This window comes from Sinocyclocheilus grahami, unplaced genomic scaffold, assembly GCF_001515645.1.
Source record: "Sinocyclocheilus grahami isolate Dianchi unplaced genomic scaffold, SAMN03320097.WGS_v1.1 scaffold40.1, whole genome shotgun sequence".
Lineage (NCBI taxonomy): Eukaryota > Metazoa > Chordata > Actinopteri > Cypriniformes > Cyprinidae > Sinocyclocheilus > Sinocyclocheilus grahami.
The window spans coordinates 3,220,466-3,242,445 of record NW_015505219.1 but is presented as its reverse complement, the minus strand read 5'-3'; the positions used below and the strand labels follow the sequence as shown (position 1 = coordinate 3,242,445).

Genomic DNA, 21,980 nt, shown 5'->3' with positions numbered 1-21,980 from the left:
ATCAAAACCTAACAGATGTTTTTTTTTTTTTTTTTGGCAGAGCTCTATTCTGGGCATAATTGCTGCCCTTTAAAATAATCTGTGTTGATAATGTTGGAAAACAAAGAGTTGATGGCATAGCCACTAACTTCCATAGTACAGAACAAAATACTGTTGAAGTCAATGGCTACCGACATTTTTTGTTGTTGTTGTTGTTACCAATATTCTTCAAAATACCTTCTTGTACAACAGAAGAAAGAGACTCATGCAGGTTTGGAAGTGGAGGCTGAGTAAACAATGGCAGAATTGACATTTTTCATAAGCGAGCACATCTAATGTGTGTTTGCTCATCACATGTCAATGCATTGTTAAAAGGTTATGCTAAATGCATCCTGAACTCTGTGGTCAATGTGCAAGGGTTCATCAAAAGTACAGCGATTCTGTCCTCTAAACCCCATTAACCTGCCAGGAGGGTGTCATTTTTGTGCTCACAGTCTAGAATGACGATTACCTCTCGCATTTGCAATTCAGATTATCCATGCACAAAAGAGAGAGTGTGGCAGTTCAATAATCTTCCATTAACAGATTGTGGATACGTGTGTCAAGTATCAACTCTGTTTCACCTCGACACAATCAGCTCCTCAAAAGTGTTTGTGACTAGAATCTTGAATCACAGAGAGCTGTTTATTTATGTGGCATTTCAACTTGATCTATAATAGGTTAGATTAAGATTATCGTTGAGAAAGCTTTTTTTTTTATTTTTATATAATCTTATCTTGAATCCATATTGCCTTGTTTACTATCAGTGATGGTCAAGAGAAGCAAAAACTGAGCATGGTGTGTGTGTGTGTGTGTGTGTGTGTTCCACAACTCCATGTTCTGAATCTGCAGTAGTTAGAAGATGCCAACATCAGTTTTTGTCATTAATAGCAACAGTTTATCTCCATAAATTATCATTAAAACAGTTAACTTGATTTTAATGCCAGCTTGTTTGAACCTTAAATCTAATGGAGGAGAAACTAGGCTTTTTTCCCAAGACAATTTCCTCAAACTTGATGCCAGATTAGTAGCTCATAACAGCAGCAATATCTCACCCCTTGCTTATTATTTGCAAACCTTTTGCAGGTTTTAACACATTGTATTTTATTGCAGCCTATAACATAATGGATCTGGATACATTAAATATTTGTCACATTCTAACTCTCTTATAAATTATAAAAGGTTTACTGCATTTGACTTCATATTATTCAAGTCTTGTTGTTCCTGAGCACTCGATCATGGACAGCAAAGCCTTATACCTTTATACAAGTATGGCTTTCTTTATCTCAAATTATGATCATATTAATATGTTAACTGTTTTGTTTACCTACTTAATGTTTTATTAGATATTGTTTTGTTTTGGTATGCTAAAAAAACAACGTCTACATTTATTTAGCAAATCCATAAGTAAAATTATCATGAACGTTTTTTGGTTTGCTACAATTTATGGCTGAGGAAATAAACATATTTTTGGTGTCGATAAATAGGACAACACTGGCTTTGAAAGAGCAATTCTTAGCAAATATTTCGAGCTCATGTGGTGCATCTACAAAAGCTTTGACTAAAAATCTTTCCGAGACGTTCTTTAGGTCAGCGTCACAAAAACAACTGAATATGAATAAAACAAGCACACTCTCTCACTCTCTCTCTCTCTCTCTCTCTCTCTCTCTCTCTCTCTCTCGCTCTCTTTCTCTCTTCTGGTCTGTCTCATCCTCGTCTCGCTGTTGATCCGTCTCTAAAATCATCGCAGATGCACATCAGATGTTGAGGATTCATGTACCTGGAGGCTGGAGCTGAACTCGACGATGTCATTTGGATGTAAATAGGTTACCCTGCTGGACAGAGACGACACAGAAAGCTAGCTTAACTTACCTTCCTGAAGCTGTAGTTATATTTTAGTTCTGATAAGCAAATCATCATGGATCTGTCATTTATGGCTGCGCAGGTAAGGCATTTAATGCTTTTGTCTCGACTCTCGAGCTATATACTGTGCATAAATGTATACATAAAGTCATAAAGTCAGCTTGAACTTCACATGGAACTCAGCTTGTTGACGTCAGGATGTACACACTTCAGCTTAATCATATCAGCAAAACTATTTTAGATAGGCTAGTCTACTACACTGTTGGTTCAAAAAGTCTAAATTCAAAACTCTGCAGATGGCATTTAAAATACTGGAATTAATTGTATATAGGCAACATAAAAATAAACAAAGTTTTAGGACATTGGAATTTTAAAACCACATTATTTATGTTTCTGCACATATTAGGTTACTAAACAAATACATTATTTGTGCAGGATGTGTATGATGAACTGCTTTGTACAAACGGTTGTGTGGTCTTTATTCCATTGAAGCATGAAAGACATTTTCAAATCATGCTGGGGAACATGGATCACCATGGATTTTTTATTTATTTATTTATTTTTTATTCACAAACTTGTGGATTCCATGAAACGGCAAATGAGACATTCTTCTTATAGTCACCCTGTAACAGCTATTGATTGATTCAACAATATTGTACTTCGAAATATTGTTCTTAGTCAGAGTTACTGAGGTAATCAGCAAGCAACTATCAGCTTTCTGGATGCAAATTGTGATAACCAGTAGCAATTAAATCAGTCCTAATCATATGTCTATGCAATTTTAATAGTCTTAAATATAATCAAGAATTATTTGCATTTATAAGACCTTGAGAATGTGTGTGCAGACTGCATGATTCAGAGAGTAATACAATTAAGAAATGATAGGAACAACTGCAGTCTTTGTAATGAGCTGTAGAGCAATTATTGGTGGAAGGCTAATGGGAGAGAACAGCAGTGCTCAAGCTTTATAGTTATGTTCATTTCCTCGTGTTTCATTAACTTGGCAGAAAAACAAAATCAAAAGTATAATGTGTTTCAACACTGCAGCAGAAGAAACCTACTGAAAAGGGGGGGGGGGGGAATCATAATTTCTGCCTATGGCAACCACTTTGCTGGAGTTTGATAAAAAATTGCTCTTTTATAAGCCAAAACTCGTGCTTGTTTTGGATGGGGATTTTCTTGTAGGCAGATGAGCAAGACTAATTCTGTTTGGAGTGACATCAGAAAATTGCACTGACAGAGTCATTTAAAAGGATGTAGCTAAGTGAAGTGAACAACGTCATTGCAACATCAGCCAGGGGTGCAACTAAACAGCCTTTCCCTCTTACTGGATGAGCTATAGAAATAACTTTAGGTGTGTGTCACAGACTTTGCAGTGTATGGATTTGATCCAAGGCCAGACAGGGATAGGTTACAGGGCATCGAAGAGTGATCTCCATTAGTGTTGTGTCTTCTCTCAGTGTCATTTCTCTTGACAGCCAGGAGGCAGAAGCTTAAATATGAATGGTTGAGACTAACTTAGAGCCAAGTCAGGGTTCAAACTAGCCTGTCAGAACAGTGCTGTTCCCAAAGAATAGACATTAGCCTCATAAAGTCAAGTCTGATAGGTAAGTTTTGGTTTGACTGATTTCTGCTGCCAAGTCTGATCTATTTCAGAATGGGCGAACTGGACTGAGGTCTTAGTTTCTATATGCTTGTGATTCTCGGTGGAGAGTTTTAGAGTCAAGCCAGATCATAATAAGTGGTAGTTCAAGCCTAAATTATTATTATATATATTTTTTCAGTTCAGTTTCATCCCGCATTTGTGCCCTTGATGCAAATGAATCTTTGGCTTTATGTGTTTTGACAGGTGCTAAAAGATGGCCACGGTTTCTCACAATGGCCCTGATTGCTGGCAAGATTTCTGTTAATTCTCCAACTTCCCTCATTAATCTCATATAGTGTTGGCTCTCTGGATTTAATTGAATTGCTTCATTTTGTTCAAATGGTACGGAACAGTAAGCTTTTTTTTATTTTATTTTTTTATTAATTGTTTTAACGAGGTAAATCATATCAGTGATGTTACAAAAAAGTTAGACAACTTTTTATAATACAATAGTGCAGAGAGAAAAAAAATTCAGATTTCCTTCCTATTAGGGTTAGTTCACCTAAAAATGAAAATTAGCGCACGTTTTACTTACCCTCAAAGCATCCTAGTTGTATGACTTTCTTCTTTCAGACGAATCCAATCAGAGTTATATTAACATTTTTCTTTGCTCTTCCAAGCGTTTGAATGGGAGTAAGCAGGTGTTTTTTTTTTCAACAGTCCAAAACTCATCAAATAAAGCGCATATGTCCATAATAAAACGTGCCTCACATGGCTTCGGGGGGTGAATAAAGGTCTCCTGTAGCAAATTGATGTGTTTCTGTGAGAAAAATGTCCATATATAAAATGTTATAAATACTTTTTTCTCACTTCTGCTGACTGTCATACGTGCAAGCCATTCCCGCAGATGACGTAGGACGTATGCGCAGCGCACGCCTCTGAGATATGTTAGTCTCGCGAGTTTGTTTACAGGAGCAAAGGAAGCAAAGTTTCCTTACTTTAGCAAAGGAAAACCAGTCTCCCCTTGGCTTATATCGAAATCCTCCTACATTTTTCTTTACAAATCCTCGTTTTGTGCTTCTAATTCGTGACCAGCATTTTGTTTTGCTGTCTCTCCTCTGCACTTCCGTGTTCGCCACGAATCACCGGCGCATGCACGATGCATACGTCCTACGTCTTCCACGGGAACGGCTTGCACGTATGACAGTCAACAGAAGTGAGAAAAAAGTATTTATAACGTTTTAAATATGGATATTTTTCTTAAAAAACGCATCGATTTGCTACAGGAGACCTTTATTCACCCCCCAAAGCCGTGTGAGGCACCTTTTATTATGGATGCGCGTGCTTTATTTGATTACTTTTGGACTATTGAAAAAAAAAAAAAACACCCGCTTACTCCCATTCAAGTGCTTGGAAGAGCAGGGAATTTTTTTTAATATAACTCCGATTGAATTCATCTGAAAGAAGAAAGTCATTTACACCTAAGATGATTTGAGGGTAAAACTTACTAATTTATATTTTTGGGTGAACTAACCCATTAACTGTTCAAAAGAGGCTTTCACAAATGGTTTACATGCATCCTTCCGCCTAAAACATAGAACATACTTGCACCTAGTGAGCTGCCTAAAGAAGTTGCATTTTAAGGTATTATACACTGAAAAAAAAAGTTGTAGGGTTTGCTTTGAAACATTTTTTTTACTTGTACTAATGTAAATTTCACAAATAACTACAAATAAACTACAAGTAACACATTTAATTAAAAGTGACATTTCTCCCACATGCTCAATGATTTATTTGCACTAATCAGTTTGTTCACAAGGTGGCAACACTGGCCCAATGTTTCACAGTTAAAAAAGAAAAGGAGGAGACGGAACAACATTTTTTTTTTTTAATCAGTCATAAGTTCGAACGAGTAAATCAACTTTTTATTAATCGGTCATGACTTCTGGAGAGAAATAGAGCAGACATCAGTCAACTTTCTGGTGCGCATTAATTATCCCCGTGTATTTGCTCATGCTGTCAGTTGGAATGTACTTTAAAGGGGTCATTGGATGCCCAATTTCCACAAGTTGATATGATTCTTTAGGGTTTTAATGAAAAGTCTATAACATGTTTTGGTAAAAAAAATCTCAATGGTAGTGTAAAAAACACCCTTTTTTTTTTTTTGCATGTTTCTTTAAATTCTAATGAGCTCTGCTCACCCCGCCCCTCTTTTCTGTGGGGTGACGAGCCCGTTCTCATGAGACTGTTTACTTTAGCCTCAAAACTGGCTAACTAGCACATTATTAGGAAAGGCGATTTGTAAAGATTCATAAAAAAACCCCTTATAATCGCTTCTTCTGTAGGTGAAGCTAGATCACGAATGATTTGCGTGAACATAGATGGATTTAGGCAGATCAGGGGCGCATTCCCTTCACAAACAAATGTTATCCACTGCGTCTTCAGCGGCTCAGATGCCGCGAGTAAATGACGACTGCTATATTCATTACTACATCCAACAAAAAGCAGCTCAATCTCTTAGGAGACATTCTTGTCTACATCTGCTCCGGTGTTGAAACAATGGCGGTCGGACTGTAACAGCTCACTCAGGGTGGGTCTAAGGTAAGACGGCCGTGTCAATCAACTATCGTGGGAGCGGCCTGGGTCTGTGTGATGTCACACAGACAAGAAGTTGAGAATTGCCTGATTTGAAAAAAAGGGATATTATTTTTAGGGATGAAATAAAAACCACTGGGTGGATTTTTATCATTATAGGGTGTATGTGTACACACACTGCCAACACACATTTATGTTCAAACAACATGTAAAAGTAAATTTTGCATCCGATGACCCCTTTAAAAAAGACTGTAAAAAAAGACTACACTGCAAGTTGCTGACTATGTACAGCGTTCTAAATCAGTCACTTATGAGGGAACAGTTAGGATTTTATCAAATCATTGTTGACTTCCTCAGTAAATAACTAGAAAACCTTTCAGCATCTGGCTTCCTTTGTGTTCTTCAGCACTTCTTTCACCTTCTCTTCATGTGCAAGCCCAGATATAGTAGAGAAAGTGGCTATTTTTTTATCTGTGTTGTACTCTGTGTCTGGTAATGTTTGTTTATGGTTCAGTGAGGCTTTGCAAGCCCTTTATATGGGTAATTAATCCTGGTATCACTAACATAAAGAGCTGTTTTATCGTGTGATGGGCCCTCATTATCTCTTCTCTCATGTTAGTGTGTTGTTTGGTCCACACAATTTCTTTGTAGTACCATTGAAGATGTCATGACCAGAATTCTTAGTCTTCATTTTTGGTCTTTCATAAAAACAGTAAAGTTTGGCTGGTTATCACGGTCCAGTTAACCCTGCTGGAAATACCATGGATACACCATCTGCCTGCAAAAAAAAGCATTGTGGGTCTCAACACTCAAAATCCCTTTAATGTGCAACATCCAGATGTTGTTTTTTACAGACTGTCACAAAATGTACACTTTTTACAGTCATTATTATCTACACTCAGCTTTGGGATTGTTTCCCCATCATCTAAATGCTTTCCTGCATCGTCAGTGTGGAAAAAATCTCATTGTGCCTGTGCACCATTTCATCAGCCGTTGAACCTCAGCACATGCATATTGGCTTCTTTTATTTCCCCACTGGCTCATGGCTGCTTTTTGATTCTTTACTCATTTGTGTGATGGCTTTGCCAAGATCTTGCCTTGGGTCTAACTGTAGACTCTCCAACAATCCGTGAATCCCTAATGTACACTACAGGATTGTGGGCAGTTCTCCTTATGGACAACTCTGTACTAGCAATACTCTACAGCGATAATACATGCTTTAGCTTTTTCACCTGGCTCTGACACCTTTTGTTAAATTTAACCATCTCGTTAATCATATTGCATTTGCATTTTTAAAATCTTTGACATTGATGTATACTTTTTTCTGTCTTTGTGCGCTAGTGTTCATGCTCAATATATCACCTATTGTTTAAGTGAATGGGTTCACTTGCTCTTTTGAGTTCTTTCTCTCAACTATAGCTATATGAAACCTGCCAAAATTGCAAATTCAAATGGACAAAATACTATACTGTGAATAATAATAATAATAATAATAATTGAGGTTAAAACAAGTGAAAAAAATATGTTACTGAAAAAAATACACATTTATTATTGATACATTCTCAAGTAATGATAGTACATATCAGGTCACTGAGGGTATATTTGCACAACAATGGTTGTACTCAAAGTTTAGTGTATAAACAACAATGCTGTCAAAACAATACGGAACCATGAAAACTACTAAAAACGCTGTATTATTCATGCCAGGCCAGCAGTTGGCTATGTCGCACTTTAGCATCATTTTACGACATGCAGGGTACTCTGTTGCTTTCGGTTGTGTGCCTTAAGCGTCAGTTCAATACGCATTTAATTATCTGAATGCATTTGCAATAATATAAATAATTGTATATACATTTATACTTTCATAGATATTTTGGAGCACCTAACCAAACCCCTACCCTAAACCTACCCACTTCTGAACAATATAAAACACGTAACAGGCAAATAAAATACCAGTCACATGTATTTATTGCAAAAACTGACCAAAAATCAGTGTAAAAGTATTACAAATAAGCCGTGTTGCATTCTGAAGCCACACGATATATTTATGCGAAGAACAGAGTAGGCTACAACATACGGCTTTAATCGCTGAAAATAATCTCTATTAATGTTGTCATATCTCATTCCAAAGATACTCCCAAAGGTTAGCATGACGCAGTCGATCATGAGACACAGAAGAGCCTGACATAACGCTTCTTCTGGCGTAAATTTTCGAATTTGTGCACAGACCGCACACACGATCTGAGCTTTACAGCGGATGAAGACGGTGATCGCATCTGTTCATTTCACAAATCAATCGTTTTGCCTTGGAAGACTTGGAATATTTTGAATAAACTGTGACTGTCATTGTATCTGCCTGTTATATCCTGTGTGTTATATTGACAAATGGTTAGATTTAGGCGTAGGGGTTGGGTTACATGCTCAGGAATGTGTAAATAGCGTAATGTAGCGTAATAAAATTGTTGTGACTGTTTAATTTGAAAATCACATCCCAACATATATGCAATAGTGGTAAAATTGTTACTCAGTATATACTTTAATCATGACGATAAAATTCTCATCCTCTTTGTGTCTGCATATTGACACCAAAGGTTTGTTATTTAAAGCAACGGAGTACCCTGCATGTCAAAAAAATGATGCTAAATGGGTACCCTAAGCGATGCTAAAGGGTCCTGACCAAGCATTGATATATGTGCATTCCTAGACTGAACACGTAATGCGTATGTGCATGACAGCATTATTTTCACAAATTTATGTTTTTGTAGTTTACATAGAGACGATAACGGTGTTGCTTTCAAACATGTTGAAACCCTTTTTTAAAAGTTTGCATTTTCATGTCCCCAAAATGTTGCTGTGTAAACGAATGACCAAAATTTTTCAATTTTAGTTGAAAACTGTTATGTAGACACCCCTTCCAACCCTGATTAACCACACCTGAACCAGCTAGTCAAGGACTTCAGACTCACTAGAAACTTCGATGCAAGTGTGTTGGAACTGGCTGGAGCTAAACTCTGCAGGATGTTGGCCACATTCAAGTAATAGTTTTCTTATGAGTTAGTTAGGATGGCTATTGTGAAGTAATCAGGGAAGGGGACCTACCCAAAAATGTACATTGCTAAGCTCCCAACTAGTCAACAAGATAGATTTCCTTTAGAGAAAGTTACAAAAGCAGCTTGCCAAAGGAAAGATATTTTTATAATGATGATTTATATAAACAATAACAATCTGTAATTCAATCTAATACACTTTCATATTTTGAGTTGCCATTTGTTGCATGAAGCACCACAAACCTGTCACCCGGTGTGACACAAGCAGATTAAAAAAAAATAAAAAATACATATTTGTGTATGCAAACTGCCAAAAAAGTAAATTTATTGGTCAATCTCTACTATGGTACAGTGATGGTATACCATGGTATTTTGAGGTACTAACTGAAAACCATATTCACATACCATGATATCCACATGGTACTTCATGACACTGTGGCGATTGTACTGTGTTTGTGTTCTGTTTTAATCTGAAAATGTCTTTACCTAAAGTGGGTACGGAAGTATTCAGACCCCCTTAAATTTTTCACTCTTTGTTATATTGCAGCCACTTGCTAAAATAATTTAAGTTAATTTTTTTTCCTCATTAATCTACACACAGCACCCCATATTGACAGAAAAACACAGAATTGATGACATTTTTGCAGATTTATTAAAAAAGAAAAACGTCTCAGGTTACGTATGTAACCCTAGTTCCTCGAGGGAACGAGACGCTGCGTCGACAAACGCTAGGGGAACGCCTTCCGCGATCCACGCTCTGAATCGTATGTGAAATCAGTCCAATAGCTGAACGGGACGTCACGGCGGATGACGTCATGACCAGGAAGCTATAAAAGCACGTGCGGCGGAGCCCGCGTCAGCTTCTAGGAATGAAGCAAGCGCCGGCAGGGACGCCGGAGAGTGAAAAATTTAAGGGGGTCTGAATACTTTCCGTACCCACTGTACATCCACAAGCTTCACATGCAGGTGTTGAACCTTATAAAATACCCTGCTACTATTTATACGGAGTGATAAACCACTCAAAACGAATCAGTGTATGAGTGAGCTATCAGAATGATTCAATCCGATTTGTTAATCAGTTCATTAAATAGAGCTGACTGAGTGATAATTCGTTAAATGGGCTTCGCTGTAGTTGTGAGTCTAAGCAGGTGACCGAACATTTATTCATTTGGTGTGTCATATATTGTGAAGGAAAACAAAACAATAGCTTGTGTCAATGCTACCCAGCTATTAATCAATAAAATAGCTTCACTACTGAAAAGCTACATGATTTAACAAAGACTCATCCACCTCACCAATGAGTAATGCATATTGGCCGTTTGAGGCGAAGCTACTGCATAGCACTGTAAGTGATAATCTTTTAATCAAGGTTAATTCAGGTTATTTATCAAGAGCAGTCTGTGACACTATAACTGCGAGCCAAAACAAGTTCACAAACTGCTGATGGGGAAGTTCTCAGCATTTCGTCCAGCTGAACAAATGCCACATCACCAATCTAGAACCTCCTCCTCAGAGACCTGAGTGTCATTTCTCCCATCTCCCGACTGCATCTCTGGAGCTCAGCCACAGTGATCTTTGGGTTCTTCTTTACCTCACACCAAGGCTCTTCTCCCCCGATAGCTCAGTTTGGCCGGACGGCCAGCTCTAGGAAGGGTTCTGGTCGTCCCAAACGTCTTCCATTTAAGGATTATGGAGGCCACTGTGCTCTTAGGAACCTTAAGTGCAGCAGAATTTTTTTTGTAACCTTGGCCAGATCTGTGCCTTGCCACAATTCTGTCTCTGAGCTCTTCAGGCAGTTCCTTTGACCTCATGATTCTCATTTGCTCTGACATGCACTGTGAGTAATGCATATTGGCCGTTTGAGGCGAAGCTACTGCATAGCACTGTAAGTGATAATCTTTTAATCAAGGTTAATTCAGGTTATTTATCAAGAGCAGTCTGTGACACTATAACTGCGAGCCAAAACAAGTTCACAAACTGCTGATGGGGAAGTTCTCAGCATTTCGTCCAGCTGAACAAATGCCACATCACCAATCTAGAACCTCCTCCTCAGAGACCTGAGTGTCATTCCCCGCTAGCTGAGAACAGCGATGCCTGGATGGGTAAATGTTTGCCCATAAGGATGATGAAGGCAGCGGGACGGGAGCCGGAAGCTTGTTCAGCACTGCTGTGAATGGAAATGGCACTTCAGTGTAGATAATGCCGTTTAGTTCACTGCACACTGATTCATTTGCTCTAGCCAGAGGATTCCTTCTCTCAGAGGTACAAGCTGATGGCTCACATAAGGTATTTTTCTTCCTTCTGCCTCTCTTGTGTTTCATGAGCAGCTCTCCTACATGTGGTGATACACTTATGCAAGCCGTCACAGTTATGAGTGCATTTGATTTGAGCTCAGATGGAGAAATCTAATGTTTTTAACTGGACGTCTGTTGGATTCATCAAAATGTAAGTGAGGTCAAAAGGTTAAATATGTCAAAGACATATGTGACCCTGGACCACAAAACCAGTCATATGGTTTAATTTCTCGAAATTGAGATGTATACATCATCTGAAAGCTGAATAAATAAGCTTTGTTAGGATATGACAATATTTGGCCGAGATACAACTATTTGAATATATGGAATCTGAGGATGCAAAAAAATCAAAATACTGAGAAAATCGCCTTTAAAGTTGTCCAAATGAAGTTGTTAGCAATGCATATTACTAATCAAAAATAAATTTTTGGTATATTTACGGTAGGACATTTACAAAATATCTTCATGGAACACGATCTTTACTTAATATCCTAATGATTTTTGGCATAAAAGAAAAATCTATAATTTTGACCCGTACAATGTTTTTTTGGCTATTGCTAAAAATATACCCTAGCGACTTAAGAATGGTTTTGTGGTCCAGGGTCAAATATTGGTTATGCTGTAAGATTGGCTTGGTCTCATACAACATGGGATTTCAAACTATATATTCATATATAAAAATAATATCCTTTATACTGTGTACTGTTATTTGTATGGACCTCAAGAGACAAATAAAGAAGCTCATCAAACAAAGAGAAACATAAAGCAGTAATAACGTTGTCAATAATGACACTTAACACTTAAAGGGACAGTTCACCAAAAAATGTAACACCACATGCATATACCAGATACAATTATAACTGATTAATTATAGTCTAAAATAAAGAAATGTCTGTATGTGTGTGTGTGTGATAGTTGGGGTGTGCGCGTGTTCGTGTGGATATTCACAGCTCTCTGTGGAATGTTTTTGATCAGAAGATTCCAGGATTCTCGTGGGGGCTGGTTCTAATCTTTTTGACGGCGAAGAACCATTTGGCAATTTACAACCCCTATACAAGTAACATCTCTGACCAGAACTGTAATTTATATGCAAATGTCAAAAGGCTAAAAGGGTCTTTTAAGCCATAAACAGTCCAACACTCCAGCATGACGCAGACGCTACAATATTTTTGACAAAATCCAAGAGCTTTCTGACCCCGCATAGACAGCAACACAACTGAAATTTTTTATGGCCCAGAAAGGTACAAGGACACTTTTTGTGCGCAAAGAAAACAAAAATAACGACTTCATTCAACGATTTCTTCTCTCCACTGCCATTCACTAGAGTACCAGAATGCATGTGTGTGCGCCTTCCTCTGCTTGTAAACAACACGCAGCACATCTGGGTTCTACATCAGAACGCCGGCTCCTGCATCAGCAGCATCACACGCATGCGTCATGATTCTCTTGTGAACACGCAGCAGAGACTGTATGACATGGAAGAGAAGAAATTGTTGAATAAAGTTGATATTTTTGTTTTCTTTGCACACAAAAAGTATTCTCGTAGCTTCAGAAAATTAGGGTTGATGTCACATGGACTATTTTAATGATGTCCTTACTATCTTTCTGGGCCTTGAATGTGCCAATTGTGTTCCGATGTTGAACTAAGGTCTTATTGGTTTGGAACGACATGAGGATGAGTAATTAATGACCGAATTTTCCTTTTTGGGTGAACTATCCCTTTAACTAAACTAAAAATAAAATACTGAAGTAGCACATTTTCCCTGTGTTCTTATGTAGATCTGCTTCATAACCTTTATTGTATATAAAAAGTCAGTCTTCTTCTAGTCTGCCTACAGACAGAAATAAAGAAAGAAAGAAGGATGGATGGATGGATGGACAAACGAACAAATTAAGTGTGACCCTCTGTCATTTATTTGCAACTTTTTATTGTGAATACCTAAAGTGTCAGTGAAAAAAAAAAAAAGTGGAGGAAGAAAGTATGTAATTAAAAAAAAAAGAAAAACATCATAATTTCAGCCATGATTGCATATCGTGAACTAATGAACATTAATTAAATGTTAATTGCTATATTAATGCAGAGCCACTCTCTTACAGTTTATAACATATTAATATATGCAGATCATGCAGAAAAAGGGATTCGTTATGAGGCAAATACTTGCTATTTTCTTTTTTTTGGACAAAACATGGGACAAAACTTTTTTTTATATATATAGTACACATAGAACAAACAATTAATTTAAACAAAAAGCTATTTTTTGAGTACTACGTGTCCATCCCTGTTGTTTTTCAGTTTTATTTAAATCTGCACTAGATCATTGTGGGCCTTTCGTTGTTTTTGCATTTTAATGCACATCTAGGAGACTCCTTTATTCTAAACACGTTTACTGAAGCACTAAAAACACTTATCTCAAAGTCAATTTGAATGTTTTTCCAAACATTTTTCACATTATCAGACCACCTACACAAAAAAAGCTACAATTATTTTGTCAGTAAACCTACAGGCACCCCTTTTAATCAGAAATGACTGCTAGAAAGTTTGATTTAGTTTGAAGTTATCTTAATTTTATCAGAATTATTACATTATTTACCACCCCTAAAACCACCAGTCCCATCAGATAAAATAATTCCTTAATATATGTTTTAGCCTTTTTGTTCAGCTACACACGTGTGTCTCTAAAATGTCTGGTAAAGAGCACTTTATCTTGAAAGCATCTCTTGTGTACAAACATCTGATAAACATCTTCTAAAAATCAGGTTTATGTCCTTTATAAATCAAATGACGTCTGTCATTTAAGCAAATATGCAAAAGACGTCTATCAAACCCAAATAGTTTAACAAGGACTGATTCATTGCCATTCATTTCCTACCAAAATCCAAGAGACAAACCAAGTCATGTTGCATAACTCAGTCTGGTTAAGTCACTGATGGCTTGAATACATTATCAGACTATGAATGATGAATTATGAATCATAATTTGCATTACAATAGATCAAACTTAGCAAAGCAAACTTTGATGTTTGCTATCTTTTCATCTTTCTAATAAATATCATTACAAAGCTATTTAGTGGTTCCTTTATCTCTGCTTTTCTCATTTTCTATCTTGGTGCAGTGTGTAACAGATACATCTGTTCACGACATAGAGGCTATCAGCCTCTGAAAAGATTTCATTTCTAGCATGCAGAAACTCATTAGTCAACATCAATGCATGTTATCTTTGCTCGGCTGAATGACTGAGGTCCTTTTTTCAGTTTTGATCTCGTCCCAATTTAACTGTGATGCTTAAGTTGACAGAGAGTCAAGTGGTCACACCTCATTCCGTCTTCAACAACCAGATTCTCATTTCTGCTTTTTTTTTTTGAGTAAGTGGGTTATTATAGTGGATATGAATATTGTCACCTGGAATATATTAACATCAAATACCTTTCTTTCCAATGTTCTCTTAAGGTTCAGAGCTTTCATTTACATAATTTGAAAGCTCCCCTTTGTCTCCAGAATTAGCTGAATATGAGATCAGTCCAAACCAACACTAGGTCCTCTGGAAATGAGTCCAGCTCTTTCTTAGTTTTGCAGTCCATTCTCTGGAAGATGAAGAGTAATTGATATTCTATGGTAGAAGAGCTTTGGTTTGAGAGCGCAACCTTTGGCTTGGATAGACGAGGACAGTGTTGTGTCTTACCACATAATGTAAAACAGCTTTTAGCATATGCCACTACAGTAACACAAGGCTGAATTAGAGTATGTCCTTCTGTATGATTTATAGGATGAGACACAAGAGTAATAGAGTGGGAAAGGTTGCAAGCTCTATCAATAAGACACACTTAAAATATTAAATCGATACCCACACATTTATTTTTCTGGACTCTTAAAAGATAAGTATATGTGGAATGATAAAATTAAATATAATTTAAAACTTTTATTTTCTGTAAATTAACATGAAAATTAAGTAGACAAACTTTAAAATGTATTTCAAATTTATTTTAATCGATTTTAACATTTCAAAAATCTGTGCCAGAATGGGTAATAATAAAGGATTCCAAATTACCACTAGTATGTATAGTTCGGGGCCAAATGTTGGTTGGTAGTTGCTAAACCTATAGGCCTAAACTCTTAAAAATAAAGGTGCTTCAAAAGGTTCTTCAAGCGATGCCATAGAAGAACCATTTTTGGTTCCACAAAGAACCATTCAGTCAAAGGTTCTTTAAAGAACCATCTCTTTCTTACCTTTTTGTAATCTGAAGAACCTTCTTTCGCCCCAAATAACCTTTTGTGAAACAGAAAGGTTCTTCAGATGTTAAAGGTTCTTTATGGAACCATTTACACAAAAAGGCATCGTGAAGCACCTTTATTTTTAAGAGTGTACTATCCAAATAACTATATATGATATATATTTAAAATATAATATTTATTTTGTTAACACTTTACCATCAGGTCCATTAGTTAATGCTAATTAATGCAGTAACTAATATTAACTAACAATGAGCAATATATTTGTTACAGTATTTACAGTATTAATCAACTGTTCATTGTTAGCTCTTGTCAGCACAGGCCCATTAAAGTTATATTAGCATATAACACTTTTTTTTAATAATTATCATAATACTTTACCATATTAACTAAAGTAGTTAACTAATGTTAACAAATGGAACCTTACTGTAAACTTTACAGTGTAAAGTGTTACCATATTTTTTTAATACAATAACTAAAGTAACTGTTGAATGTATACAAATTGTGTACGAATCGAGAAAATGGACTGAAGTTATACTTCTTTTCATGGTTACAATTTATTATATTAAGGAATACTAGTTTATTTTTTTAATGTGGAAAATCCTGTAACAGTTAAATATTATGTTTTTGGTATTGAAATTGCTTTGAATTCACAGAAATCAGTTCACAGAAAGTTAACCGTATATGTTAAAGGAACACGCCACTATTTTTGAACATTTTTCCAACTCCTCTAGAGTTAAACAGTTGAGTTTTACCGTTTTCGAATCCATTCAGCCGATCTCCGGGTCTGGCGGTAGCACTTTTAGCTTTAGCTTAGCATAGATCATTGAATCTGATTAGACCATTAGCATCCCGCTCAAAAATGACCAAAGAGTTTCTATATTTTTCCTATTTAAAACTTGACTCTTCTGTAGTTACACCGTGTACTAAGACCGACGGAAAATGAAAAGTTGCGATTTTCTTGGCCGATATGGCTAGGAACTATACTATAATCAAGGAACTTTTCTGCCGTACCATGGGTGCAGCATGTGCAATGATATTACGCAGTGCCTGAAAATAGGCTAACTTCCGTCAACATAACCAACTTGACCACCTACTTGCACAGGGAACGTACTGGGGACTATTTTCAGGCGCTGCGTAATATCATTGTGCCTGCTGCACCCATGGTACGCTATGCTAAGCTACAGCTACAAGTGCTACCGCCAGACTCGGAGATCGGCTGAATGGATTCGAAAACGGTAAAACTCTAGTTGTTTAACTGTTTAACTCTAGGGGAGTTGGAAAATGAGCCTATTTTCAAAAATAGTGGAGTTTTCCTTTAAAATTCAGTACAAAATTGGGAAAATTCTGTTATATTGAAAATTACAATAGAAAAATCTTGGGACAGGTTAAAATGTTTATTTTAAGGATTGGTTACAGAGACTTGATGTGTTTAAAAGTAAACTATTTGTATGTTAGTTTGTCTAAATTATCTAACAATTTTGTCTTAGCAAACAACAACAACAGCAAATGGTTTTGTGCCTCAAATGCTTCAGTAAAACAAAGTGCCACTATCACTGTAAATCACCTGAGCATAAAAGAGTTTCACAAACAGTAGCATTAAGTTTCTGTCAGGGATTTGTATATCATTTCTAAAGTTTAAGTGACAGCAGATACAAATGCCATGCCCTTGATGGTGGTTATCACATGTATCCAATCATAAGTTTAAAGCAAACCTCCTTTCCCACCCCATCCAGAATGGTGCTTCATCATTCTGAACTTTCATTCAAAGTTTTTATCACTGTAAATCACCTGAGCATAAAAGAGTTTCACAAACAGTAGCATTAAGTTTCTGTCAGGGATTTGTATATCATTTCTAAAGTTTAAGTGACAGCAGATACAAATGCCATGCCCTTGATGGTGGTTATCACATGTATCCAATCATAAGTTTAAAGCAAACGTCCTTTCCCACCCCATCCAGAATGGTGCTTCATCATTCTGAACTTTCATTCAAAGTTTGAATGCATATTTGGAGGAATAAATCACTTTGGCAATCAGTCATTGGTAGTGATGGATTGCCGCTCTTAATCAAATCTCACACTGCCAGCAGTTTGGAATTCAACTGGATAGTGACTGGCAGGCAAAAGCACTGCAGAAGATATTATATATCACCACAGTGAGTGAATCCAAAACTATGACACATAAAAAAAATCGGCCATTGTCTTTTGGCTCTGGACATTTATAAAGTCAAATCTTTTCTCCTATATATTTCCTCCTGCTAGACTAGGATTCACTATTCTCTCCGCCTTTCTTTAATGTGTGGGTGCCTTGAAGGCCAAAGTGCTAGTGAAACCCAGACTGCACCTTAACCAGTAATAAAGCAGAGGTTCATGAAGAAGTTGCTGAAGGAGGTTTTCTAAGACTGGAATCAAGAACAAAGAGCTGTGGCTGTGAACAGAAAATAGGATTTTGTCTTAAAATTGTGACATTTGAATGGAAGGAGGGCAAAAATAGCTGTGAGGCCTGCTGTATAGGGAGCGCTCTGTCTTCGGCACAGCGATAACACCCGCCTGGGCAACCAAGCTTCATCATACTGACAACGATCCGTTCTCAGTACAATAATCCCCTATCGGTGTAGTGAGGTGTGCATGCGTTGGTATTGTCATACCTAACATTATTCAGAAACTGAGAATAGTCTAGGAAATTGAAATGGTTATGTTATACAATTAAGGGAGAGTGTGGTAAGCCATGTTTTAAAGGGTTAGTTCACCCAAAAATGAAAATTCTGTCATTAATTACTCACCCTTGTGTTGTTCGAAACCCGTAAGACCTTCGTTCATCTTCGGAACACAATTTAAGATATTTTTGTTGAAATCTGAGGGCTCTCTGACCCTCCCATAGACAGCAAGGTAACTACCACGTTCAAGGTCCAGAAAAGTACCAAGACGATCATCAAAAAAGTCAGTGTAACATCAGTGGTTCTACTGTAAAGTTACGAAGCTACGAGAATAAATGTTTGCGCAAAGAAAACTAAAATAACAACTTTATTCCACATTTTCGTCTCTACTGCGTCATTTGTGGACCCGCGTTCACGACAGTATCAGTTATTTTCTGGACCTTGAACGTGGTAGTTACCTTGCTGTCTATGGGAGGGTCAGAGAGCCCTCAGATTTAATCAAAAATAAATCTTAAATTGTGTTCCGAAGATGAACGAAGGTCTTACGGGTTTGGAACAACACAAGGGTGAGTAATTAATGACAGAATTTTCATTTTTGGGTGAACTAACCCTTTAAATTTTCCTTCAGCGAATGAACAATGACAAATGATGAAGGAAAACTTTTACGAATGCACGCATACTCACATACAGCTATAGGAACGTGAACTAACCCTTTAAATTTTCCTTCAGCGAATGAACAATGACAAATGATGATGAAGGAAAACTTTTACGAATGCACGCATACTCACATACAGCTATAGGAACATGAAGTCCAGAAATACATCTTGCCAAATGATATTTAGGCCTAAATAAGATTTATATCTGAATTGCATATCAAATTTCCATCCATTTGGATGATTTAGTTTTAAGATAAACTAATAAACTCCTATTTGCAGCTATTAAACTTTATTTAGCACAAAAACAAATAACAATCCACAGAAAACCGGGGCTAAACACAGGAACAAGGAAGTGAATACAAACTAAAAGTCTAGGAAACAAAACAGGAAACAGAAATCGTTACAGTAAGGGGTAACATCGGTAATAGTACAAATAAACTGAATGTGTAAATACACAGTGAGCATGTTTATAGTTTTTAACGACTAAATTTACTGTTTTCACAATGAACCGATTTATGTTGATTTCAAGCAGTTTGATTAAATACATTTTGAGAATATAATTATTTAAATAAAATCAAATAGCACAAATATTTAATAATAAAATGTTATATTTTTTTCCTTATTATTTATTTGTTTTGCTCTAAATTATGTATATTCAGAACATTTGGATATTGGCATTTTGTAATATTATTTGTTGAAGGCAAAGCTTATTATAATTATTAGTTACTGACACAGCTTACCCCAATTTTAGGTCAATTCTTTAGTCAAATAATGTATCCATTGAGTTTACATTGGATATTCGCCAACATGCATAGTAGATTTGTTTTAATATTCAATTAATTTAACTGCATGATGTAGATGTTTATTTTAAATGTTTAATTTGACATTTACATTAAAAAAAAAAATGGTATAGCAAGTAAGCAAAGCAAAGCATTTGGTATAGCTCTTCTCTCAAGTGTAACTTTTGACTTCAAAATATGGTTAAATTCTAAAAATAATAATAATAATATGTACAATTTGCTAGATTAAAGGGGCAACATATCCTAACACTGACATTTACTTCTCCGATATGTTATTGTTCTCCTACAAAACGTAAGAGAACCGATTAGTATGTCTAGGTTGGAGAAACTTGTAGAGATTTAAAATATCAAAACAAATGTGGTTTGTTTTTGATTCATGTGACTAAGTAGATTGCATGAGAAAGCTTGGACATCTACAGCTATTTTACTGTTTAAGTATGTATACATTTGTTTGCATTCATTATCTCATTTTTATTAGGTGTCCCATAGTGCCTATTCACTACTGTCAGCCTTTGGGCTCTTAGCAGTTGTCCCTTGAATCCTTCATATTTGAGCTCAGAGCTGACGCAACAGGAGGCATGGGAATCATTAAGACTTAATGCAGCTTTCTGAATGGTCTTAAGCTCCAGGCAACTCATTTCAACAGCTGCCCATGCGATGAACAGATATTGAGTTCATGTGACAGTTGCATTGCATGAAAGCCTTTGTCTTGAATTAAAGGTTGATATTCCTATAGCGTTTCTCTCTCTCTGAATATATATATATATTTTTTTTTTTTGATGTAAAATCCATCAGTGACTGCCATTATAAATTAAAAACCAGGTCATGGGATTGTTGTGAACCTACGCGACTGATATAATAGAGGAAAAATGCAAAAGAACAGCTTCATTTGACAGTGAAGAGCTCTAAATGATTCAAATATTGCTTTTGTGAAATGTTACTTCTTAGGAATTGTGAAGGAGACTTGTTCAGAAAAACTAAATATTTCAATATTTTTCAATCCAAAAAGCAAAAACCTTAACAACATCTCTTTTCAGTTAAACTGAATTTGATCTGAAACTTTCGAGCAATGGTGGCCATTGGCGAGCAAGTGATGTAATGCTAAATTTCTCCAAATCTGTCCAGATAAATAAACAAACTCATCTACATTTTGGATGGCCTGAGGAGGAGTACATTTTCATTTTTGGATTTACTATTCCTTTAAGCATGAAATATTGAAGTAGAATGACTAACAGCAGTTTGTGCTTCCTGACTATGGCGGGCCTGAGGAGAGTGAGTCGCCCGCCGTGTGAGGAGAGTGAGTCGCCAGCTGAGGAGAGTGAGTCGCCCGCCGTGTGAGGAGAGTGAGTCGCCAGCTGAGGAGAGTGAGTCGCCCGCAGTGTGAGGAGAGTGAGTCGCCAGCTGAGGAGAGTAGCTCAGTAACTCAGTAGCTCCTGGCAATAGTATAGTGACTTCCCGCGACAAGTTATTAGTCTTATTTTTGGACCGGAAGGCCTGCACCTGACAATGGTTTGAATATGTAGTACATGCAGATTAAAAAGTGTTCAGTCATGAGTGAAATGACACACTATACACAATTACACTCTGAGATGGATGATTCAGATGCTGCTTTCTGATTTGTTGTTTTTGATTTTGTTTATCTGTTCATGATGGTTCACTGTTAGCCGCTCATACACGGTTAAGTTTGTCATTCTTCTTCGTTCCCAGCATCCCTGCCTCCATCATTCCTTGTTCTCTTCTGTCATCAGTTGCCATAGTGAAACAGAACAAGGATCCGTCTTTGTATGTGTGAAGTGTGCAGCTTGTAAAGGTGCAACACCTCAAACCGCAGCACAGACAGGTGTGCATGACAGACTGAATAGAGAGGAGAGGAATTGGCCTTCTCTAGGTTCTTTGTGATATTTTTACCCTGGTGGTGAGAGTCTTTTCATCTCGGCTCAGTGGAGGCTGTCAGACTCTTTACTGCCCCATGCAGATTTTGATCAGCCCTGAAACAGATCAGACACGTCTCTGGAAAGAGCCAGAATTGTTATTCACTGTTGTTCGTGTTCTCGCTGTAATCGTCAACATGCAACTTGTTAGACACTTTGTTGTGAAGGTTATGCAAATGACAGATCTGCTTTGTGAATTACTAAAAAGGACAATTTTTAGGGCCAAGGGCCATTAGACACGGTTGTGTACTGTATTTTCAGTGAATATTCAAACTTGATATGTTAACACATGTGTGAAATATAATATA

The 21,980-nt window shown here is 36.8% G+C and overlaps 1 protein-coding gene across 1 annotated transcript in view; it reads left to right on the top strand.

The window, feature by feature from the left end:
- The first annotated feature begins 1,780 nt into the window (after positions 1-1,780).
- Positions 1,781-21,980, top strand: part of LOC107582175 (uncharacterized protein C14orf132-like) — a 21,438-nt gene continuing 1,238 nt past the window's right edge. Inside the window, exon 1 of the mRNA XM_016267912.1 lies at positions 1,781-1,963. Within this exon, the coding sequence (XP_016123398.1) occupies positions 1,937-1,963 (27 nt within the window). The 5' untranslated portion in view covers positions 1,781-1,936. The remainder of the gene's footprint in view (positions 1,964-21,980) is intronic.